General features: G+C 39.8%; 1 protein-coding gene across 1 annotated transcript in view; it reads right to left on the reverse strand.

The window, feature by feature from the left end:
* The window catches only part of RTKN2 (rhotekin 2), a 30,073-nt gene extending 4,920 nt beyond the window's left edge, over nt 1-25,153 (reverse strand). Inside the window, 12 exon segments of the mRNA XM_065746675.1 lie at nt 5,205-5,257; nt 5,260-5,284; nt 5,579-5,710; nt 6,189-6,295; nt 7,779-7,873; nt 12,233-12,433; nt 14,036-14,153; nt 15,025-15,078; nt 19,101-19,159; nt 21,305-21,504; nt 24,064-24,112; nt 25,053-25,153. Coding sequence (XP_065602747.1) covers nt 5,205-5,257; nt 5,260-5,284; nt 5,579-5,710; nt 6,189-6,295; nt 7,779-7,873; nt 12,233-12,433; nt 14,036-14,153; nt 15,025-15,078; nt 19,101-19,159; nt 21,305-21,504; nt 24,064-24,112; nt 25,053-25,153 — 1,194 coding nt within the window.
* Between the last annotated feature and the right edge of the window lie 1,249 nt (nt 25,154-26,402).

Below are 26,402 nucleotides of genomic sequence, written 5' to 3' on the forward strand. Positions count from 1 at the left end.
CCTTTTCCAACCTGAACGCTTCTGTGATTCTCAGTTCTTCATACAGTTCTACTAAACAAATGTCCAACATGAAAAAAGTTTTGCTGTAATATCAAACAGATCTTATTTGTCATTTCAGAACTTAGTTTTGCCTAATTTAGGGCAATAGAAGCAATTAAAAACAATGATAAATAGATCATAAATCAGAACTAATGAATTGGTACTTCAAACATTCAACTAATATACAATATATCATGCAGCAGCACTGTTACAGCCAAGGTTGTCCCCTCTGGTGAGGGACATAGTTGAACTGATTTTGTCATCTAGACTACTACAAAAATAAAACTGGATCTAGTTTCTTTGCTCTGCCTTTACCACGATAAAAAGTAGCACCTGTGAGTGGAAAAAAAAATATTTTTCATATGTAACACACTGAAAAATGTTGGAAGTCTCTCAAAACACAACAGAACTGTTTCCCAGAAAGTAACTTGATCAACACTGCTGCTCCTGACAACATGATGGACGAATGGAAGTAATTAACACCGCTTTGTTTACAGAAAAATTGAAGTAGAACCCTTGCAACAACTCTGCATATACACTTCCACCTGACCGAGCAAGCAAAGACCTATTACAGCACTAGCACATCCAGGAGAGCAGCATAAGCCTGAATCCTGATGGGATGATGAGTTCCAGGGAACCAGACAGCACGCTAGTGGCCAGCAGTACTGGCAGGAAAGGGAGCTGCCTAACATGCACAAAGAACATGCAGAGCCCCTGTGCCACACAAGGCTGTCCCCCGCCACGCGGAGCCCACAGCTGTAGCCAGCACTGTGTTCAGTAGCTGGGCAAGCAGCAAATCTGGTTTCCAAAGTAGTTTCAGGATACACCTTAAAATACAGTGGGGGCAGAGCAGCCACCTTCCATATTACACTGTTCAACCAGATGTCAAGCTTGTGCTACAGATGCCAAATAGAAACCAACAGAAATTACGTTTACACATTAGAACCCATGGGGACAGCCTAGTTCCAGTAGTCAGAAATACAAAAATTATTCTCAAAAATATTCCCCAGATTTTCAATGCATTACTGAAGTAACTGTTTGAAATACTAACAGCTGCTTGTAGCATATCTGATGGATATGCTCATTTAAATTCTTCTGTCTAAAAATAGGAGATGAAGTAATTCATCCATAAGTGCTCTATATCCCATTAACTCAGGTAACCATAGATACCAGCAAAAAAATTAAATCAAATAGACGAACATTTGACAGGTAAGAACTTCAAGCATACCATACACACAAGTTTATTTAATGATGTTTGCTGCAGGATTTATCCCATAACTGCATTATTATTCAAAGGAGATAAATCCTCTAGCAACAATCTATACCTGATGTTTGAATATTTAAAAGGCTGATACAGGTTGCTGTTACAGTAATGGGCTGATGAATATAGCAAGCTTGGGTGAATTACACCACAAGCCCACTTCCTCTTCAAAATAAAAAAGAAATAAAAAGTAAACTGACGTAAAGTAGCAGTGCTCCACCTTTCACAGTCTCACAGACAACGGAACCAGCTCCGTTACTGCTCTTGTAAAGCCCAGAACAACCAGCCAGCTGTAGTGGGAGACACTGAGATGAACCCAGAGAAACTCAAAGGGCTCCTCTGGGGAGGCTGAGGCCAGTAGTACATCCTTCCTATATGCAAAACATTAATTTTCTTTGAAAGTGAGGGAAATGACTTATTTTTTTAACATAAGGTAAATACAAGTCTTCATTTATTAAAAAAATCTTTCTCCTTCAATTCCAATCATTTTTGCCTGATGCAGCTTACCTGGAAAGCTCATCTGTTAAGCAAGGTTAAACAAAAATAAAACAATAAAAGAGCAGCTTTTTATTGCTGAGGCAGCCCTTTATGCAGGGCCAATTCTGAAGCACTGAGGATAACAGTTCATAAAGACCATTGAAAGATATCAATACAAATAGCATTTCTTGAGAAAAATATCAAATAGTCAAAAATCCAGTTCTGTGCATCCTCTGTTCTAAGATGAAACAAACCAAATGCCTTCCTTTGTGACTTTACTAACAAGAAACAAAAAAAACATTGGATCAAAATAGAACCATTGGTTCCTGCTGTAATTAGTTGGTTGTTTAAGGCAGGCGGGGAGGTTGCATAGATGTAAGACTTTGACTTTCTAAAATATTAGTGTAAGGCTGAATCTGCCCTGTTCGCTACATTTCCTCCCTTCATCTCCACTGCTCTGTCAGCTTGTATCACCCTAACATTACCATTAAGATCAGTGTCATCTTGTCTGCCTTCAGTGACTCCATCTGAGCTTGTGCATTACAAGGTCCACCTTGTTCAACCCAAGCACTGTGCCTGCTTTCCCTGCCTGTACCCACCATCTTTTTCAAGCAATTGCAGAAGCAAGTTGATTGCCATGACAAGACACCAGATATCTGGGGACATTTAACTAGTCTTCGATTTCCCAATATATTTTCACCTGTGAATGCTCACGTAAACTAGCCAGTGGGACTTAAGTACCCTTACAGAACACCAATTTTCAGATCTGCTCTTGCTTCACCGGTGCTGGAGCTGTCTGACATACTGAATATTGCTTGCATTGCTTGCTGCCTGAATGTTCAAATTGCCAAGAGCTTGATACCCTTCCATTTCAGTCCCAGGGTGACCTTACTAGTTTCCCAAAAAGCCTGCAAGATCCCCCATGAAGTTATGCTGCCAGAGCCATCGCTACATTTTCCAATGTATTTATCTACCTGACCTAGCTCAAAACATATGTTCCGGTGAGAACGTAGCAGCCAAAGGCTGCAAACATTTGTTCCTCATCCTGCTCACCACCACCACATTTAGTGCGGGCCCAGAGACGGCTCTGGCCCTGCTGCACCACGTGGCAGCAGACCGAAGATTGAGCTGGCAAAATACGCCAGGAAGGAAATCGTGGGCCTACAGTAATTAGAAGCCACGTCCCAGAATTCCTGAAGCTTCCAGCATACAATGCACAAAGAAAGTTCTATAACTCATGAATAGGAAACAACAGGGTATGTATTCAGGACCCTGAGCATTAAGTGTGAGCTGCTGGCACGCAGACCAGTTTGCTAAACTATCAGGTGTGGGCAAAGCCTTTATCATTCACTTCAAACCAAAGAAAACAAACAAAAAATATAAATTAGGAATTGGTCCATTAGGAATATTCCTTGTTCAAGTCAGATTCCAGCTAATTTTCTTTGCTAGAGAAAATATAATTTCTCTACTTAGTTGTGCAATGTAATATGTTATAATCACATTTAGCTGGAACAATAATAGTAACACTTGCATAATAGGAACTGCAGAACTATTATTGCTCAACAGCGGTAGCAGCGAAGTCATTTGAAGTTAAAGTAATGACTCTGGTGGTCTTAATGGCTTCTTCAAGTCTCAATGCAAAGGGAAGGGAAATAAGACCATCAGTATGATTATTTTGCAGAGTTCCTCATAAATCCATGTGACTTCATTACTTTTCAGAAAGTATCTTTCAGTGGCATGCAGAGGATCAGCTTCACATTACAAGTAACAACATAGCACGCAACCAGAAGAGATTTAGTTACAACATCTAGAGTTGATTTTCAATCTCAACTTTGATTTTGAAATTGCTGTTTCAATAACAACGTGCAGCAGATAAGCCCATGATTAGCTAGCTTTCATTTATGGCACAAGACAAGTTTCACTACAAAAGAATCAAAAAATCCACAGCCATTACGTTACTTTTGTTTATGTAGTAAAGTATCCAAATATATTTTAAATGATTTTTTTTTCTTCCTGGCTTTTTTGCATTACACATAGAGATGATCAGACAGACTGCCACGAATGGCCACATTTCAGAGCCTGAGTGTGATGGCAACTCAGAGAAGCAAAAGCCCTTCAGAGAATGTGCTTATTTGAAAAGAAAAAGCAAAATAAGGAAACAGACCGAAACAGCAACCCCTCAGGAAAGAGCAGACAGAGACTGTGACAGACCATTTTCAAAAATACTTCTACATTTTAAAATATGGATCTTGTCACTCTTAAACCTTACCGTTTCAATTCAATCAGATATTGTCAACAACTGGAAAATACAGTTCCAGTGAAGTTCAACTGGCACAACTGAAAGTGACTGAAGAGGTATGCAACTAAAACTGCTCAAGTGTATACCACAGTCAAAACATTTTTTTAAACATAAATACTTGAACTAGAAGAAGTGGCTTTGTTTTAGTACAAGATGCTAGGAGGAATCAATTTGAATCTTAGCACACGAAATGTTGCAAAAGCAGGTTACACTGTTATCTCTATTAAAGGTTGGGTTTATATACAAGACTTCCTCCAGGTGAAAACACAGTCCTACTTTTCAGAAACTTTAAAGCCAACAAGAGCTGATCTGATGTTGTCAGAAGCAGTTCTTTGTTACTTTATACACCACCAGTCTTGCCCCAGCTCCTTCCTTGTACCACACAAGTGCTTGTGTGGTTACGTAGGGATTAAAGACTGTATTAAGGAGAAGCGTGGTTGAAGCCAGCCCTCCTCCTCCTCTTCCCCCCAAGATGATCCAATTTTAACTCACATGAGTTCCCCAGTCCAGCTCATCAGTCATCTGCCCTGCTGCCTGCCCAGCTTAAAGCAGCACAGAAGAACAAGTGACCGGGTGGGGGGAATGCTTCTTGCCGAGCTAGCACTGGCATCGAGCAGCCACACAAGCACCACACCAGAATCCAGATCAACCCATAGTTAACAGTTTCCAAATGTTTCTGTCTGCTTATGGAAGATGAATCCAGCTAGGCCAATTGCGAACAATCTTCCTCGGCTCATCCTTATTTGTTACTAACTCTTGACTGTGCAAAAACAGCTTTTAAAAGCATCTGTTCACTTTAATGCTCCCCATTCTAGAAGGTCCTTCCAATAGCATTCAGAAATTGAACACACAAATAGTTGTTTAGAATTAAATACTTAATGCATCTGTAGCCAAATAAAAGAATTCTAATGTTAAATTTTAAATCCAGACTTTGTCTATCAGGTTATGAAAAGCAGAATACCATCATAGAGAACAGAACTTCTAAAGTTACTTTGCACTGTACAAAACCAGTATTAAGAAAAGCAGCTTATTTTAAGACACTAAAATATTTTGAGCAATTTTCCAGTTCTCCCTCTAATTAAGACCACGGCAGAATGAAACAACAAAAAGCTTTTGTTAAAATTTCACCTTGCTGAGGACAAAAGCCTCCCAGAATATTGCTAAAGGACTGCAGGGAATGAGCAGTCACATAACAAGTCACGCATTTCCTAAAGAAAAACAAAATCCTATTTACCTTTATGTTAACCAGTTTAGTGCAATAGAAGCAACTTACATCTGTAGCTAAGAAACCTAACACCCTTGCAAAAAAAATTCAGTGACTGGAAATTTTGCTGTGGCATTTCCCACCGACACTCCACCTACAAAGCTTTTTGCATACAAGCAGCTTAGAGCCCAAATGACTGTATGCATCTTAAAACAAAAATTACCTTCCCCAAATTAATAATTAAAAATAAACACCAAAACACAAGCAAATAAAAAAACCCACATGCGACCATTTTTACCTTATTGATGGAAACTGTCAATGCTGGCTCCACTTTAGCCTCAGTTTCTTCTGGTGAGTAATAGCAAAAGAGCTTTCCACCTCTCAGTACGCAGTACAGCCTCCTCCAGCTGGTTAGATTTCCTATCATTTGCTGAAGGGAACAAATAGTTAGAAATTACCAGATACAAACTACAAGTTAAGAGCACATTGCAAGGTATGCACCAATCAGCCTGCATGATCAAAACTTACCCACACTGAATTAATTCTTTCCTAAAAGAAAGACCTTCTGTTGCAGAATGCTTCTGAATCAGTGGTTTTTGAAATGTTACCAACACTTCTAAGCGTCTTCTGGCATTTCACAGGTTTCCCACATTTATTGCCTTATGACACTCACAATACAGAATCTGCCGTTTCACACAGAACAAAGCCTAGAACTGGTGTCTACAGTGAGGAAAAAGCCCACCTTTATTAGCTGAATTAACAGCAGAAGTAAAAAAGAGTATTTAACATTGCAAGTAAATGGTACATTCAGAGATAAAAAGAAACCACTCTGGGAAAAACACGGGTGTTTTTAACAATGGGCTGTTGGTGACTATTACTAGAAGAGCGTCTAAACATAAGCATTTTACCTGCTGATTCAGAAATCCTGCCATCACATCCCTAGCCATGCAGGAAGGCTGAGCAACTAAACGGCAGCACATGTTTCCGTACAGGGGGAGCCAGAAAGAAGATTCCTCTGGGGGGAAAAGACGAGACAGAGAAATAAAAAAAATAAAAATAGAAATAAAAGAAGGTTAAAAAAAAAGCAAAGAGTTCTGAATATCGCCCATCAATACAGTTTAGCTTTGAATACTCATTTTTACTTTCAGATCATGAATATGAGTAAGCATTCTTTACATGTAAAGAAAGAGATCCTGTAGGATTAAAGTAAAAATGAATCTTAGCCCTCAGTAAGTTTTTCATTAAAAATCTAAGACGTTCTAAAAGAATTTCAACTAAAAACAGAGATACTGTTGTGCAAGAACAAGTTGTCCTTACAAAAAATAATAGAGCCGTAACTCTCACTTCACAGCTAAAAATGCTTTGGAAGAAAATCACATTGGCTGTCTCATCCAAGCAGGATCCCTGTGCCCTTCCCGCCATGGCACACCACTCCTTACACGTAAACATTTTGTTTCAGGTTGGGTTTTATGACATAGAATTCATATCTACCTTGTCTTGTGCACTAGAAAACTATTCATGATTTCAAAGAATTAGCAAAAAACTGCTCAGCTCTGCCATGTAAAAAGCATGCTCTTCTGTAATGAGAAGCAGGTAATGCAACGTTCCACTGACATTACTCTGTCTTTAGTCATGGCTTAGAAATGCTTGTAATGAACCAAAACATCCAGGTATGTCATTCCTCACAAGAGTGAGTTATGCAAACTAATGAAAGTCAAGAAGAATTTGAAGGAGAAAATAGTAATAAAGTAATGGCTTGCAAATAGCAGAGATGCACAGAATTATTCTAACATGCCGAGAAACAAATGCCCCATAAAACCTTCAAATCTGTACTTATTCAGAATAAATGAAGTATAAATAATTAAATTCTTTTTCAGGTCAAGTTTACCCAGGTAACAAAAAATGAAGCGAGTGAAATACAAAGTCCCACACCTTAATTCAACAAGGTGGATTGAAAGGTGGATTACAGGAAGGACTATGCTTTTAGAAATCAGTGGATGAAGTACGAAGAACTGTAGTTGCGTTGCTTGAAATAGCACCCTGTGCTGTCCCAGAGCAGAAATATAGCCATCAAGGCAAATGGCAAGCACACATTTTTGTCCTGTGTCTAGCTCAAATTGAATGTTTGTTGTTGTTGTTGTTTGTTTGTTTTTAAATACACTTTCATTCTGACTACAGAGGAAAAAGCTGTTCTTCACTCCAATACCCTTCCTCAGTTGTGAGTTGCATATATAGGTATAACTCACTTAAGCTCAAGATGCACATAACAGAAGAAACTCCCAAATGAATTAAGTTTTCATCTGGACTTGAAATTGTATTCAACTTACAGTTTATTCAGCTGTGTATAGATGCTTGTTTTAGAACAGTTACATATTTTATTTAAGTTGTTCTATATTAGGTATCAAGAAAAAGGATCTCTTTACGCCTGTTAGTTTACAAGAGAAATGCAAAATGTTATTGGGTTTTTATTTCCTTAAATTGGTACCATATGTACTCACCATTTCCTGTAATGGTAAGGTTGTGGGTCCTGAAACGGTCCTCAGCACTCTCCAGCCCCAAAGTGGCATACGCTAGCAAACTGTACTTTGCTCCACTAAATATGAAAGAAAAGACACATTTTAAGTCACTTCAATTACTTCCCAAGCAACACAAAGCAGGACAGAGCCCAGGGATGCCTGAGATTATATAGGGACATGCCAAGATGCAAGGTAACACCTGTCAGTGGCCACGGGCTGCCAGCCCCAGCCCCTTCCCACAGATCTTGGTAAGCCCCTCAGCATGCTTAGCTGATCCCGACACCCTCACCTCCTGCCTCCACCCTGCACAGCACCTCCAGTTCCCTCCCATCCCATGACTTCCAGGCCAATGCCATGCAGTCCCACCAGCTCAGGCCGTCCAGCTATCTTTCTGCAGCTGGCAAACCCAGGCATAAGCACTGTGCTTCCCCAGCCTCCTGCAGCCCAAGGACACTAAAAGGATCTCGCTTCGCTACTTAGACACTAAGTAACTTCTAATAGGTTTGCAGCTTTTATTCCTAGACCTAACTGAAAAATGAGTTCAAAAATGTATACTTAGGCAACAAACGACAAACTAACTGAAAACACAAGTTACAAAATTAAAATCTTCACAGTGCTTTCCCAGGTTGCTCTGATCTTTTGCTTTGACTGCGTAGACTTCATGAAAAGTCAGTTATACACACACACATACAGGATAGTATCCAGTAGTTTGTTTCTTTGCACGTAGAAAAAGAAATCTGTGCAGAAATCCTACAGCCAGTTCTGTAGCACAAAAGACTCTTTCACTTATTGTGCGTACAGGTATCACAGTGTTATATCTTTGGTTTACATTTTGCCTAGGGGGAAAAAAACTGGGAAAAAAAAAATCACATTTGCAATTCAGCGCAGTGAATGGGGAACGCAGTTCTTGGAATAAACAAGTTTAAATTTGGTACGTGTTTAACCTTTTTCCCCAAATACTCTTAAGACAAAGTAACAGATTTACAGTCTAGCAATGCAGTAAGAACTCCACCTGGCTAATGGCAGTTTAAACAGAGTTCACACAAAAACAAACCACTTAGAATCACTAGTTGCTTTCTCTAACAGAATCGAGCATAGTCCTCTGAAGGGCTTCTGTGCAGCATAAGATAGCTTAGTGGTATAAGAGATGGTAAGACACTGCTGGATTGACATCACTAGAAAATAAATAGTCATACTTTCCAAGTGTTAATTTTCCTAATGGCAGAGAGGGCACAGTTTTAAAACCCTTGCAGAGGAAGCAGGCAGATGCCCGCCCAGCCCTAACCCTAATGAAAGAGAGGAGACAAAAGATTAGCAGGGAGGTCTGTTACACATCTAATTCAAAGCAATAAGTAGAAAACTAAATACGATACAGCACTTGGGGCAAAGAACCACCACTATAAAACATTTAGAGGGGAATCTGAACAAAACCTCATCAACACTTGTATATATTCCCTGTAGACGATTCCCTAACAAAAGATTCCCCACTGATTATGTTTTCCTATTCGGTTAAGCATTAGCACTCTATTTAAATGGCACAAAGTAGTTCAGTTTCTTCTCACAGATAAAACTTCTGTGCTGATTTAGACATTTTTCTAAAGTATGACTAATTACCACAACAACCTTGCCAAGAAAACAGCTACTTCACTTTGAAAATATGCTTCCCCAGTAATATTTTCTTTCTAAAACAGAACAGTCATCCCTTTCAGCCAACTTCAATATAACTTAGAGAAGTTATCTACAACTGTATTTTATATTTAACAAGCTAATCAGGATTATTGAGCATGTTTTGCCCAAACACGTGACAGAATTAGCTGACTGCCTTAAATGGCAGCTTCCCTGTGTAGCAAAGAACACTGCCCACTGCATCCCATACAGCATGGTAAAGAAACTGATGTTGAAACAGACACTGGGGGCAAGGCATAATTATCTCACCCCTCCTATCAGTGCATACTGGATTAATACAGCTCAGATGGCAGAACCTGCTCCTGAATATTAATGTTAGAAAATTCTCTTATTTCATTCATCCAGATGCACAGAGTGGAGGTTGTGCAAGTCAAAAAAAATGCCTAATACCTTAGCCTCCAATTGCATCTTGCATAATAAACGATGAAAACAAAAGTAATCATCAGGTCCTAAAAGAGAAGCCAGCTTCAGAAACGAGGCTGTTAGATTAGAATATGTACTTCTACCAAAACATCAACATGAATTTCCGAACACAGGATACAGAAGCCGTATCTCCAGCTCAGTGGAGGGCAAATCCACGGAAAGCAACAGCAACAAGTCCCCACATAGACCAGTACTGCCAGCTAACAGAACGTGCACGTCTCCAAGTGCGACTTCTGGAATTCAGTACTATACCTGCACTATCTTTCTCCTACAAAAATGCAATCATAGTAATGACAACAGAAAAATGAAGTGGGCAAAAGACTGCATAAAAATGAAAAAGGATAACTAAGACATCAATGTAGCTGATATTAACAAATAAAGCAGCCATTCAGAACAGCTTGTCATCAAGCTTTTATGATGTTACGAGGCTGACAGGGAGCCTCCTAACTTCTAAGGTAAGAGCTTTGGCACATGAGGATCATACAATATCTGGAAAAGGGACAACTTCATCCCACGTGTGCTCTGATAGGAAAAGGGCCAATACAAACGAAATCTGCTGCAGAAAAGTGCTCATAAAATACAGCGAGTTCCTTTTTTATTGTTGTGCATTTATTTCACAGGCTGGACTGGTATACTTCTTTATTCACTTTAAAGATGAAATATCCTCACCTCTAAGGGCTACATACCAAGGTCTTAATAATCTAAATCTCAAAAGGGAGGCTATATTAAAAATAATAATAAAAAATACCCACACAGCTTATTTTCAGCCTATAGCAAGACATTCCTTCCCAATAATCTTTTTAATCACCTAGAAAAGCCATCAGTGAACACATCACAGTAATTCAGTTTTGTTAATAAACTTAATAGCCATGCTGAGATGATGATTTAAGGTACAGGGAAAAAAAAAACATCTAACTTCAAGACGGAAGCAAGTAAAATACAAATAATTACAGCTGAGAAACCTGAAACAAAACCCAAGTGAGGGGACAACAGTGAGGACTGTCTACAGATTCTTCTTCCTAAAAAAATGAATTACCTATATTCAGGTGAGCAAGGCCAACAAGTAAGCCTGCATTTATATCTGAAGCAAACTGTACCTAATGGCAGCATGTCAACAGCCAGCCAGAGCTCAGGAAAGCACCTCCACGATGCATGCTGAAAAACATTGTCATTAGGTGGAATGTACTGCAGAGTTAGCAATGAAATGGCTTTGCTCTGTGGCTAAGACATCTTGGATGTGTGTTTTTCATTGAAACTCTAACATTAGTATATAGAAATATTAGCTTGACAAAGGTAAACCGTGATTTAATATTTCCTCCTATAATCCAGGCAAATAGACATACAAAAAAGACTTTCCTCAAAACGTGGCAAAAATTAGACATGGATTTTCTGCTGTCCAGCAAAAAGAAAAAAAAAAAAGAAAGCAATATCTCGGAACATTTACTTTCTAAAAAAAATAAAGACTAAAAAAAATCAATTTAAAAGCAGTTACAATTTAGGTACTCGGACCACTTAAATCACAATGAAATTAAAGTAGCTGGGAAATACCAGTAGGCAGTTCACTTCATTAAAAATACATGAAAGACTTAAGACCATTTTTTAAAGGAAACATAGGTGAATTACTGAGAAAAGCATTTATTTCTATGAATGTGGAAAATCATAAGTCATTCCAAAATGTTCTGTGCTGGAGCCAATTAAGCTCCCGTTAAGCAGCAAGTAATTGTAAAATGCCCCAGCCAGTCCAGAGACTTGCTGAAAAGCCAGCAAAAGGAAAGGTCCTCACATGCACAGCAGCACAGCACAACGGCCCTATCAGCTTCATCAGGGGAAAGGCTACGAGAGGCTTCCCCAGCCCAGCACCACTGTTTGTCACTTTGCCAAACCTGCACCTTTTATAAATGTCTACCATTCTGCAAAGAAAGCACAAAATTGCCTAGGTGCCAAAACAATAAAGGGGAGAAGTAAATGGGAAAGGGGAAAAGGGAAGAGGAGAGGTAGGTGGAGGGATGCAGGCACATCACACAAGTTTGATCTCCTCAAACTGAAGCGTTCCTGAGTTTGCAAATAACAGTGGATCTACCAGCCGTGTAGAAGAAAGATAAAGTCTACTCATGTATTTAAAGATCAGAACTGGGCCCCAAGGCTGAGCTACGTAGCTGGAATTCACACCTACTTTCTCATTTCCTATTTAAAATGTAAATTCTTTTCCACCTGGTTAAGTATGTAAATAATCACATTCTTGGCACTTTTCCAAATATTGACAACATAGTTGGTCTATTTCTATTAAAAATCATAATAAAACCAGAATACCCATGTGGATATCTTACGGGATGTCTGGGTGAGAGAGCAAAATGGAGTCGGTGCCGTCATCTTCCAGTGCAGCTTTGAGTTTCCTCCCTGTAGTTTTGCTGAGGGATGTTTTCAGCTTCTTCACTAGTTTCTTAGGGGTGTTTGCTATGAATAAAGACTCTTCCGCACAGCAGCTATACACTTCAACCTTCACCTGGAAATCTGGTCCTGCATCATCACTGAAGGGGGTGGGGAGAAAGTTTCAGAGTGTTTGTTAGTGAATCGAATATTAGCCAAGGCTAATATACTGTTGCTACAATATATTTATTAAATAACACATATTGCTAATCGAGGAAAGGAATTACATCAGATTCAGGAAAAGACATACATTAAAGTAAAATTAAAGATTAGAGTACACAGCGGTAACTCAGAGTTGAAGTCGCGAGATGGATGTCATAGTTAAACCATAAACAATTGCAAACAGGAAATTCAGTGTTTAGGTTAAAACCTAAAGAAAAAAACCCACACCACTCATGTTATGGAAATACACAGGCAAGACATATAAGCACACTTCAATCTGCCCTCTACTGTTACGCAGATACAAAACATGCCTATGATCCCAAATCAGATGGAACTGTTACGCCCTCCCCTTTGTCTTAGTAGAAAAAAATTCTACCTCACTCAAGCAATAGATTTGTCATTCCTACTGTCTATCTGCTGCTGTGTTCTTCTGCCCGCACCCTGTTTCTTTTCAGTTCTACCAGCTCTCGTGTTCTCGAGCTGAGTCATCAAACCAGAAGCCTAACCTCATCTTTCTGGTACAACTGCTTCACTACATATTCATAAGGAAATTATCCCAAAGCCTGTTAAGGAATTTGTTCTTTATCTCTGGGCACACAAGGGAATTGGAGTGCTTTTTCTGCAGTACTTTACAGAAAATCATAATGATAAATTCTCAAGAACAGATGCATCTTTCAAGAAGCAGAGTTAAATCCCTGTCCTCACTCTAAACTTGAGCAAGTGTTAAAAAAGGAAGCTTGATTTACAGATCCATGCTTCCTCAACTACTCACTTTTTATGTTCTTGATTTAAAGTTTTCAGTAGTTCTAGATTTCCAGTCAGTCTTCCTCAGGAGACTGAATCTAAATTGCTAATATAAAAAAATAAAGCAGCACACACATACACGCACATAAAAAAACAACCAACACAACCCTCACAGAAACAAAACCTCTCTCAAGACTCTTAAAAATTTATAAAGCAACAGAAAAGTATATGTGAACACCTTTCTATTCTTTTCTAGGTTATAGTTAAAGATAAGTGAATAATTTCTTGTCTAGTATTCTTCAACTATGAGGGTTGTAGCTGCAGCATATACTCCTATGAGCGTAACAGACCACGAGGTGTAGAAAATGAGTGTTTGATATCAAGAGAACAGTGACTCTAGGGAACACCAAAAGAGACCATAGTACAGATGAATAGTTATAACATTGGGTGTAACACCATGCCTACAGAAGTGCACTTCTATTGTGCTTCCAGTTTTTAGTATTGATGCAATTTTGTCCTTGAGTTACTAGTTGATCTCTTTAAATAAAAAATGTTTCAACATGGCAAAAAAAAAAAAAAAAACCTGAAAGAAATGAAGTTCAAATGGCATATCTACCACTATGATCATCATGTACATAAAAAATAAACACCTGCCTTCCAGACACGGGGATCCATCAACCACTGAAATCGACAGAAAAATTTAGAGGACCTCAGCCAGTCATATTCATAATCACATCCACTTTCAAAAGAAAACAGGGATATTCGTACTTCATTTAACACAGATAAGTTATACTCACAATATGGTTACGTTTTCAAAACAGACATCTGTCACTGCTTTATCCACAATTGCCACCTCTGTATCAAAAATTTCAGCTCCCATTCTGAACAAACAAAACATTGCATAGCGCTGTGATTCTGGAGAGAGCCAAAGAAACGTATTAACACATTACACATCACAATACTAAATGCTTACAGTAAACAACATAGAAGAAATGGCAATTCAAGCCTCTAAGGAACTGCCCTCAAATTATTCCCACCAAAAATTCCACATTTTAGGATTTTACAATTGAAATTTCAAAGCATAGGTTCAGCATTCACATACCTCCACTCAACTTTTTTTTATCCTGCAAGATAACCTGTGGCAGTTTGTGCTAACAACATCAGAAATGTGAGTAGAAATGTAATTTTCATTAATAAAACTGATTTAAGGTAAAAAGAGAATTGATCCAAAGTCTGTATCATTTTATGAATGTATATATAGGATTAGACCATTTTGCCAGCCTTAGCCCCTCTGACCCTATTGAAAATCAAACTGAAATCAATGCCAGGTGACAGCTGGAACAGATTTAGGGTTAATCTCCATGACACAGCAAAATGCATGTACTTGAAGACTATCCAATAATCCACTCAAAAGCAATAGAGAACTTTCCTTTAAATTTCTCACTAGAAACAGCCTCCAATATTGCTCTCCAGAGCACAGACGAGACACAGAACATCATGTTTAATTGGAAGTTTCTCAGCTAGTTAGTTAACAACGTTATCCTCTGGAGGTTCACCTCTGGAAAGGCTAGATTTTAAACTTACAGCCATATGACTTTGAACTTTCTCAACTTGCTACAATCAACAACTTCAAGTTAAGAGCTACCACGCAACAGAGTAAAACACAGATCTACTGAAAGATCAAAAAAAAAAAAAAGATTTAGGTCAGTATGGAGTTCTCCATCCAGTTTCCAATTTGCAGGCTTAACTAATTGCTTATCATAGCAAGTCATTAGATCTTACATACTTTCTTTATTGCCGAAGTGATCAGAGTCTTTCCACATTAATGGTATTCGAATATCTAAAGGAGAAAAACAGAAAGGGAAATTAAATTATAACAATACCTTACAACAGGGTTCAAAATTAAATATCAAGTTTTCTTTTTTTCTTTTCATGTTGTTCTGGAGGCAATAGGGCCATCTACCCAATGAACAGTAGAACTATTGCAGTTGTAATATCAATGTCAAATCCATCCATTAGTTCTGTGTGAAGTGTCATTTTCTTTCATAAATTGTGCTGGAATAACTACTTTAAATCTCATTTGAAAGTACCCAAAAGTAACATTTCAGAGTGTCTGTGTGACATAACTCTGAGAGGTATTTTAGCCCATGATTTTGTAAAGACATGGGCTGAGACTGTGTGGCTGCTTCTGGAAACCACTCACTCGACAGCAAGAAGAAAAGCTTCCTGTTTTAATTGAAAGATCAAGATACTTGTATTGCAATCACTCGAGTCTTGTTTTGCTAACCACAGAGAAAGTATTATTTGTTAATCATGCTTCTAGTCAGACTTGTCGTAGTTGACATAAGACGACTGTAGTTAGTTTGTCTGCTTAATTAAAAATATCTTTCTACATCAGGACTGTAGTAGAGATGCAATTACAGAACCATTAATGTAAGTCACCTGGCATTTTAGTGTTAGGAAAGTATCTTCTTCAACAGACTTTCCAATTTATCTACACATCCTATACAATACTGAGTTATATTTTTCTCCAGCTTTGATGGCACAAGTTTAGGCAAAGTTCCTTACTGGTCCCTTCTTGACAGATAAAAGCAGTGAGGGCTCGATAAATACACAACTGGTTTCTCAGATACACAGTGCTGTATGAAAGCACATGCAATATATGAAGTGACACAGGATGGCAGCAGTGAACAGCAATACCTCAGCTGCCCGTTGATAAAATCTTCAATATTGTTATGCGGGAGCTTTGCTGACTCCTGTGTTTATCTTCACAGAAGGCAAATGGAAAAATCCACATAGAGTATGCAAAACAGCAGTGCTATTTTGGCAACAGATTATTTGTCAGGTTTTCCTGCAGGGTTTTATGCACTCACCTCGTTCACTTCAGCAAAGCTACATAAATATAGTCCTTCTATTTGAGAAGTTATTTTAAATAAAATGATTTAATTTAAGCTAATTTTGATTCTATTTTGAACATCTCATTACAGATTAAGTTAAAATTCTGAAACTTGCAAACTCATCTGATTTTAAAAATGCTCATGAACTCTAATGAATTTTCAACTATTAGTATGTAGCATCAGATGGACACAGCTTCCTAAAAACAAACCCCCCAAAAAAACAAAACCCACACATCACCCTGTTCTCACACTGCCTTTCTAAAGATGCATTTGCATAGCAAGCATTTTTTTAAGCCTTTAAATATTTTTAGACTGGGGAAACAGATAAAAAATGCTTTCCTTTTTAAGTCTTTCAAACTCTAAATATATATATGCAGATATAATAAATATATATATGAATATACGTCACAGAAGAAGTACTGAATTCTTCTTTCCTAAAAGATAAATGGCCTTAAATTTGCATAAATGTAACAGTAAATAACTGCAGCAAGAACCTTTTTGCACCCCTGTTTATAGCAAACCTCAAATGAGGATGTTAAGGCACTTGACAGTTCTTGTTAACAATTAGTGTAATACTGAATGTGGCGTAAAAAGTAATGTTTACTCTACTGCTCTAACTGAAATCTCTACACCTTAGTGAAAAAATCATCAAAGCACGTAGGCAGACGATCGCACCTACAAGCACTTGTAAATCAGTTTGCACCTTTTCCAGTCCTAGAAGGAATTGCAGTCTATCAAAAACAACAATCAATTTCCACACTTGTTAATTTAAGTTAAAATTAGCTGTAAAGCCCCTGGTTTAAAATTTGATACATTCAAGCACTACAGTTAATCACTCTTAAAGACAATGATTCCTTCTGACTTCACTGGAATAACTTTAATTATGATTATGCTTTTTGACAAAGTAAATGATTGGTGAAAGACAGTAACGTCATAATTTATTCACAGACACGGGGAATGAGAATTTTAGTCTTTGGGAATGCATTCCCACTTAGCAACCGAGTACTGATAGCTGCTTCCTGCAGGAGTACGCTCCTCGGTGCTCCGGCAAAGCTGCTCCTGAACTTTTGGTGTTGGCCATGTGATCACTCTTAGTTTTGGTAATAGCCTAAGCTTCTGACCTATACTAACCATGCAACAATAAAACATGTAGGTAAATTACTTTCCCCTAGAATAAAATCTTTCCTCTACCTTCAGCTCTCAAAGTCTGTGCTCAGACATATTATTACCATTAACTCCTCACATCCAACCTCTCCCATCCAATACAGTCTCAAAACCTTGCAGTTCAAGCTGTCTGTGCTCACAACTGCACTCTCAGTAAGGTAGGCACAAGAACATGCACACGTGCTTTCTGAACGTGCTGGGCAGCTCCAATTGCAAATCCATGGAGAGCCACTATACAACAGAGAAGAAGTGCAGTACGTTCAACTTCCTGCACAAATAATGGGAAGGACAAGGCATGATGAATTATGGCACATTACAGATGTGAACACACTGCAGCTGTTGAAGCAGGCAGGATCTGATATGGCATACTCACCAGACACGAACAGTGGGTCATAGGACAGTGTAAAGGGGAAGGAGGGAGGCACATGTGTCGTGCCAGGATCTCCCAACTGTGAATCTTGCCCAGAGGCTCCTGCCCTTGCCAAATGCACAATTCCTTCTCACATACCTCAGTTCTCTGCTTTCCAGACACAGAGTGGAAAACAAGGAGCTAACTGATGATCTTTAAAAGGCATAAATCTCTAAGCAGAAACCACTTAGGCCTTTCTTCTGTAAGCTGCACCTGACCAGGGTCCCTGGCACATAAAGAGGGGTGAGACATGGCAGCATCCCACCACTCACAGACTGGAGCTCAGAAAAAGGTAGCTGATACTCACCACGATCCATGCTGTAACCTCCAATTTGAGGACCACCATATCAGTAACACAATAAAATAATCAAAAGATCACAGATAATGGCAAGTAACCTCTTGTACCATCAAAACTAGCTAAATATTCCATTTCCAAACAACTATGCAATTCCAGTGTTCTGAAGATAGCATAAGTGTATTTTCTCAAAAGCCTTCACAGCAGCTAACTCTATAAATCCACTGACAGGTAGAACCTCAGCACAGAAAGGCAGACAGATGCTTTCATTCCACTACCATACGGAAGACAGATAGATCTACACTCTGCAAACAGCTGCGCTGGCAGAAAACATCATTGTATCATGTGATCATCACTCACTAACAAGAGGTTACCTTTCTTAAGGATACGTCAAAATACTCAGAATTAACTTAAACAGTCTGAAGTAGGGGAGCCCTTTTACATTGTTCTATCTTCAATGCAGCAGGCCATGGAGCACAAACAGAACTGGTAGCCAAGCTACCAGAGCAGACATAAAGTGATAAACTCAGCGCAGAAGCCTGCAAAGAGGCTAGGAATCAATGTACCAACCTACCCAAACTCACTGGTGAACATTCTTGTTCCTTATTTGCATTGAAGCTGTACTGCTCTACATTTACTGTAGCAGTCACCAGCACTATCTAAAAAATGCTTGCATAGTAGCTACAATTTTGCCCTTAGTTCATTAGATTGGTACAAATTTGGGGCTGGGGAGGGCAGCTCAGCAAATACAGCTTATTTACACTTAGCTTTGAAATATATTCAGTGATTAATGATAAAAAAGTGCTTCCCACTGTGAAAGTCTCTGACATAAAAATAGAAATGGGAGGTATGATCTTTTTAAGCAAGTCTGCAACTTCAAAGTGTAAGATACCTTCAAGCACTAGGGGATTAATGTCCCTGAATCACAATGTAACTTTAAAAATAATATCATTGTGTTTGTGTAGTTTTTTTTGTTTGTTTGTTTTACTACAAGCAGGGAGTTGGACTCTACGATCTCTTGAGGTCCCTTCCAATCCCTACAATCATGTGATTCTGTCAACTGGCTGCTACAGCTAAGTGACAACCCAGCCACTTACCTGACAGAGCAATTTTTGCTCTACATGCCATCCAGTCCTTTCTCCCTTGGTCTGACAAGCTGCCAAAATAGGGGAAAAAAAAAAAAGAAAGTCTGAGATCTGTACATTTTGTTCTCTGTAAGTCAGCCTTTTAAACATTAAAAAACATCAGGGATACCATATAATACCTTATTTCAAAGGATTTTCTTCAAAGTTAAATTTGGTCTCTCTGGTTTAAGATACGAGTCATTAAGATTCTTTAAGATAATACGGAAGGAAGGTACACCATCAATTTTCTTAATTCCTGGAAGATTTTATTCCGAAGCTTATTTAACCTGAGCATTAAAAGTAGATTCATCTTTGATGTCTTTCCCAGCTCCAACAGAATCAAATATATTATCAACTATTCTCTTTCCGTACACATGAACAAGCAACTTCATTTACTGGTTCTATTGCAGGTTACAGGGAAATGCCTCCTCCTCTATTAACAGAGCCCAATTTCAAAATGCTGTATTGCTAGTATTGTGATTTTAAATGTAGGCAAGCAGTTTGCTAAGTGGATAGAGCCTGAACCTTAAGTTCAATCAAAATAATCTATAAATAGTGACAAACAGAAATCCTTCTAACTGCCACCGCTCACAATGCCTAACTGAATAAGGTTCTAATCACTACCTGTATCATGACTTCTTCATAAATAACAGATCACAGACATACATAAGGACAATATACAGTTGAAATCACAAAGCACTTCCAGAATTTTCTCTCGCAGACATCATCATCTTATCTCGATTAAGTTTTAACAAAATTCCAGTACGATGACTGTAAGAAAACTTCACTGGGATTGCTCAGGCTGGAGGAGGATCAGAGGGAACCTTATTGCCTTCCAAAGCTACCTGAAGGGAGGCTGCTGCAAAACAGGGGTCAGCCTCTTCTCCCAGGTAACTAGTGGCAGGACAAGAGGGAATGGCCACAAACCGTGCCAGGGGAGGTTCAGGATGGATAAGAAAAACAACTTCTTTGAAAGAGTGGTCAGGCTCTGTAACAGGCTGCCCAGGGAGGTGGTGGAGTCACCACCTCTGGAGGCATTCAAAAAACTTGTAGATGTGGTACTAAGGGACATAGTTTAGTGGGCAATACTGGTGGTAGGTGGATGCTTGGACTGAATGGATGACCTTAGAGGTCTCTTTCAAGCTTAACAATTCTATAATTCTAAGCATCTGTGCCATGTTCTAGACACGTGCTGTCCTGTGGTCATAGACATCAAAGACCAAGGATTGTGTAAATCAGCACATACTCCATATTACTCGGTTATTAAAAATGTAAAAAAAGACAAATCACTATAAAGATCATCACTACATAAGAAAACACAATACAACTGGAATAATTACACAAATTACAATGCTAGTTTTCAAAATCAGCTGTCATGATCATAGTTGGCAATCAGAAAAGATGCAATTCTCCCCTTTAATACATTTCTGTAATAATACATTTCTGAAAGCAAAAAAGTAAAAATAAAAAATAAAAAAGGGTATTCTCCTGATACAATTTACTGGAGCTAAGTATGTACTTGAAGAGTTTCTATGCTGAATTGCAGTACAGTTATTTCATGAAATTAATAACCTGAAAGCAACTGTGTCTCTGCACCACAGTTCATAACACTGCCTTGAAAATCTATTCCATCAGGGAAAAAAAACTCTAACGCAAATAAATAGCATATACAGTAGTTCATTCAAGAAATATAACATGAGGATATTAGTAACTAAACTGACTTTTCATGGTATTCATGAAGTTGCACTTATTCTTCTAATGTAGTTAACGAAGTGGCCAGCAGAGGGAACCAATTAACCACGATGATTCTGACATTAAGGAGACCTCATGAATAGAAAGAACAAAAAATAGATATGAATGTATTTTGATTGGGATGATTTTGTCTGGTTCCTTCACAGCAGGTTAGACACCTTTTTATATGCTAAAGGTAATCAAGAAAATACGTCTATCATATTAGCTGATTTTCGTAAGTTGAACTTGTTTAATGTCAATAATAAAATCCACCCAGAAAATGATGACTTGTATGTAATTTTCTAAAATAAAAGCAAGATCTTGGAATGTTCTTATAAAGCAGTGAGTTACGGCAACAACAACGTGTGTGCACGTGGTGGAAGACAATTCACGTACACAAAAAGCCCACTTTCTAACACCCCGTTTCAATTAGAAGTTTTACTCACCATCCTCCAGTTCTGCATGACACAGACTCTTCTTTCTGGTTCTGCAGCTCTGTCCTGTATGCATGTATCCGAGCATTGCAAACCATCAGGTTTTTAACTGCTTGTAAAAGCTGGTCTTTCTGTGTGCTCACTGTAAGCAGTTTACAGATGCCTTCCCGCATGCGTACTTCAAAGTTAATCTTTTCCAGGATGCTGCATTCCTAGATATACAAAACAACAAAGACCACATATAAATCCAACTGACAGTACCTGACTTTTTAAGGAGCTCTATTTATTATACAGTTGGGATAGAAATCCCTAGTTAAGTTATACACAGCCATTACATTAGTTACTGAGCACCCAACTATTCTCTCTTCACACACACAAGAGAATATTGTCCAGCACAGATTTGATATACACGTTACATAAGCAGATTTCAAACCACATGCTAACAGTAATTCAACACAGCATCTGAAAGTTACTAAAAAGCTATGTGGTTCAGCGTGTCATTTACAGGGCCACAGTATGTGGTCCTCCCATGTGGTTACTGTGAGGCCTAACTGTTCAAGCTCATAGAAGAAGTTGTTTTTGGGTGGGGTTTTTTTTTCAGTGACCTCAAAATAATCATAACACTCAGGACCAATATTGGAAATATTCTACATCTGAAACATTATCCTGTTACTTCTTTGGCTACCTTGAATAGAGTTGAAAAACCTGCTTTTTTTTTTACTTCTGGTTGACATATGATTCAGGTAACAACTAGATGTGAAAAAAGGAGAATATCCCAACATTTGATTGCTTCAGGTTGTGAGCCAGGAATCGGATAGCTGTAACTTAACATGACACAAGCACCATGCCTTGCCTGATGGCACAGTCACGCACCCAATGATTATTCATTCCAAAGTATGACTTGTCCATCAGTCACCAGAAATGTGCATCGCTGTTTTTCTGAAGGAGTGAATATTTTTAATGCACTATAAGAACATCTTGGAAATCAACTTTTTTCCCATTTCCTCACAGAGAAACGAAATGTTTATAAATTTGCATTACTCTTCACTTGCAATTTCAAACAGTTCTACACTGACCAGGTGAAGGGCCATAGATTGTTCACTGCCTCCCAAAGGTGTGCTAGAGGCCACACAATAACCATTTCCTCATGATATACCCTGATGAAGCACAACATATTCTGGCATGTGAAAAATGACTTGTTATCTCAGTAGTACTGAGCTTGCGCAAACGTTGCAGATCAGTGATGGGGCTTTTTTGACACTGAGGAAGAGTGTCTCAGCTACCTCCAGAATTGAAAGCATCCTCTATTTTCAGCTGTATAGTGTTTATACATTTGAAGTCAAAACAAGTGCTCCAGGGACAGATCTATAAGTGATTTCTTGAAACTGGCACAATAATTTGAATTGTCAAGTTCAGTATTCTACCAGTTGGAAGAGTATTGACATCTGGCTCTAATCAGAACAGAAATAGAAGGGAATTAATTTCTCAACAACTCAAGTACCAGAGAAATCCAGAACCCGTGAAAGGAGTGAGGCAGATTTTCTATTTGATTGGGACTTGCTGTCATTAGCTGCCTTTGACATGAGAAAGCAACCCTTTATAGCAGTCACAAGCAGCAGGTGGAAGCTCACTGCACAGCCACCAGCCATTCTCTCCTATCTTTGCAGGAATAGCTTTTATTGCTTTTGAAGGCCTGATGCCATCATCTAAAGAGACTTAATGTTTCAGCTGTTCTTCCATCTGCTCACAGAACATTTCTGTTTCCAAACCACCCCCATTTGCTAACCCTGGTCCCGAAGACACAGTCAGCACAGCGCAGCCCAAGCTGTAACGCTCCGTATTGCTAGCCACCTCAGAACCTTTTTGCAGTATAGACCTCTTGTTCTATTTACCAACCCTTCTGCTAGAGATAACAGCTTCATTCTTGTTGAAACGGGACCTAGAGCCATACAGAAATCTCTTCTCCCTCACCTCAGGACAGCAAGTCGCTAAGCCTACATACATGAGCGCAGTTTCCCATTTTCCTCAAGTAACACAGGAGGTGGTTTTTTTTTTTTTCCCCTGACATGCTAAAGAACCTGAGCTTGTGTAATTAGGCAAAGCAGAACAAATATATGTTCCTCTGAATTTGTGTTTAAGACAATTAAGAGGCACCGGGAGAACACAATGACCAGACACTGCCACAGAACAGAGGCATCTCTGGCCCTGAGAGAAACACTTGGGACGTGCACGTACTGAGGGCTCCACATCTGGACTCAGTAGTCCAGGTTGGGTCTCACAGCACAGAGGGGCAGGATCACCTCCCTCGCCTGCTGCCCACGCTGTCTGGATGCAGCCCAGGATACGGTTGGCATTCAGGGCTGTGAGGGCACATAGCTGGCTCACATCCAGCTTACCATCCACTGTATTTTCGGCAGCCCTGTACCCCATCCTCATCTCCCCCAGCTTGCACTGATAGCGGGGGCTGCCGCGACCCAGGTGCAAGATCTTACACGTGGATTAGTAGCAGCTCATTACATCCACCTGGGCCCACTGCTCAAACCCGCATGGCACCGGGTCCAACCCTGCGCAGCCCCTAAGGAACCGTGAGTCACTCCTGGAGCACCGGACATCACAAAACCGAAACCCATCGCACAAATCTCCCAAACGCACAGCGGAGCGGGCTCCCCCGCGGCAGCACGGGAATGCGCATAACGCCCCGCAACGGGCAGGGCGACCCGCCCCGACCCGACCCGCCCCCTCAGCGTCCCGGCGCCGTGCCCGCGCCTCACCCGCTCCGTGCCCGCCGCCATGGCAGCGCCCGCCCCACGCCGCAGTATCCTCCTCGGCGGCACCGCCGTTCAAAACTCCCGCTCTACGCAACGGCTGCGGCGGGACAACCGCCCCGCACCCCGACCCTCGCGGCGCGGGTATCCCGAGCAACAGCCCGGAGTGGGCGGGGCGAGCGAAATATGCCCCGCCTCCTGGAGCTGCTCAACGGAAGGATTTCTTCAGCTGCATCCCACCTTCACGCATCCTTTATTTGCCACTCTGTTTGCACTGCAAAGTGTTCAGCTTCCTTCTAGCACCGGGGAAACTGGATAGTCCGGAGGAAAGTTCACCGTGTGCCTGAATCACCCCTCCTCTTGAACGTTACATCGGTGTATTGCTTTCACTGTTAGGCCCGTCGTTTTAGTTTAGCAGGTACAAAATGCCTACACCTACTCTTGACAGCGCTGCAATATTTTTCTTAATTTCTTAGTTCCCACAGCTTGCTACACCTCCTCCTTGAATATCATCATTGTGTGCCAGTAGAAATCTACTCCTTTCCTGTTTAGATTTCACCTAAATGGAAACATAGGAAGATTTGTACCGGATGCTTGGAAAAGAATTTGCAAGGCTTTTAATAACTGGTTTCTGCTTAGTTCATTTAAAACTGAAAAGCAAACCCTCGGTTAATCAGGCAGAAACTCTGGACTTCAGAGTGCTCACCTGTGTGCTTAGTGGGCCAACCTAAAAGGCACAGCTGTTACTCCCATTAATAATTCGCTCATTTCAGCCACCTGAGGTCACTTAAAGCCTACCCAGTGATTTATCTGGACAGAAAGACAACATTTAGTCCTATAAAACAAATTAAACAACGCAACTACCTTATTGTCTTGCATTTCTGCTTCATTTTTGAGTGGTTAACGTGAAAATTAATCATCCAGCCAACAGCAGTAAGCTGACACCTAACCCTGCTAAGGTCTCACAAAAGCATCGTTTGAAGGCTGCACTTCACCTGAGCAGTCTGAAAGTAGGCGTCCTCTCCAGGGCACCCGTGGGCTCAGCCAAGGAAGATATCATCCTAAAATGTGCCAGTGCCTGAACTGCATTGTCCATGCCTTTTTTCTGACAATTAGAAACAGAAGCCGAAGTGGCTTAGCACTTATTATTTCAGGTTTACGTAGATGAAGTTTACCTTGAGAGCTTCTTTGTCTTCTGTTCTAATTTCATTTTTCAACATTTTACAGCCCTCGTTCTGCTGCTCTAGTGCTCCGAATGGCACTGGGGTCAGCTCTCTGTGCAGTGCTTTTCTGTAATAGTTATGGCACCGTTAATGAAACATAGATACAAGGTGCCTCAATGAACTAGTTTGCTGACAGCTTCATATTCCCAGTGGATTTCTAAAAGAAACAGTAAAAGGCTGAAAAAGAACAAGGAATTGGTTTTCCTTTTTTCCAGATAAGAGTCCAGAAACTATCTCTGCCCAGTATTCTTTACATCAATCCCATCTTCAAGTGCCTCCCAGATGAAATACTGGTTCTCTGTGTTTCCAAGCTGCTCATGCACAAACAAGTTAGGAAGCATGGTTAGCCAAGGCAGACCAGTCACATGTGTTCTTGTATTTCTCCCTGGAAGACCTGGGACACTGGTTTTGAAGCTGATTCAGCTGCAGTCCTCATGTAGGTGGCAAAGTCACGTTCCTCAGAAGTGTCCTGTTGGACAAGGATCCTCACAGGGGTTAGCAGCTCCACTAGAAGCCTTCCTCCAGCTGAGAAGACACTGAATGTGGACACAATGTCTAACAAAGCATGAGTTTAGCATCCTGTCCTTACTTTTACAAATTCATAATCTCCCTTTCCAATACGATTTCCTGCCTTCACAGAATTTGAAGGACCTAAATTATATTTAATTCCTTTAAACCTCAAAGTTAGTTGAAGCTGGCTACTTGGAACCATTGCTAACACGGAAATTTTTACATGCACATCCACAGAAACTGTGGTCATAGTAAACTCAGAGTGGTCCCTTCCAGTGCTCAATTTTAGAGGGATATAAAATATTAAAAGGCTTTCTAAGAGATTCTGTGCTGTCATTTCCATATCATTCCCGGGTTTCTTTGTTGGGTATACAGTTCTGCTTTGATGTCTGATGTATTTACTGCAGGTGACATTTGGTGAGTAAAATTCCCTCTCCGTGACAGCTGCATCCAAACACTGGCTGGGCAGCCTGCTGGTGAAGTCACCACTTTGTGCTGCAAGAGAATCTCAAACAGCATTTGATGTTCCACTTTTAGCATCGAGTTTGTTATGATTTTTCCATCTTGCGTGTGCAAGTGAAAAGTCACCAGATCATTTAAACAGTTTGTCAT

This window comes from Cyrtonyx montezumae, unplaced genomic scaffold, assembly GCF_038088225.1.
Source record: "Cyrtonyx montezumae isolate F1298 unplaced genomic scaffold, pur_monq_1.0 scaffold_4, whole genome shotgun sequence".
NCBI classification, from domain to species: domain Eukaryota; kingdom Metazoa; phylum Chordata; class Aves; order Galliformes; family Odontophoridae; genus Cyrtonyx; species Cyrtonyx montezumae.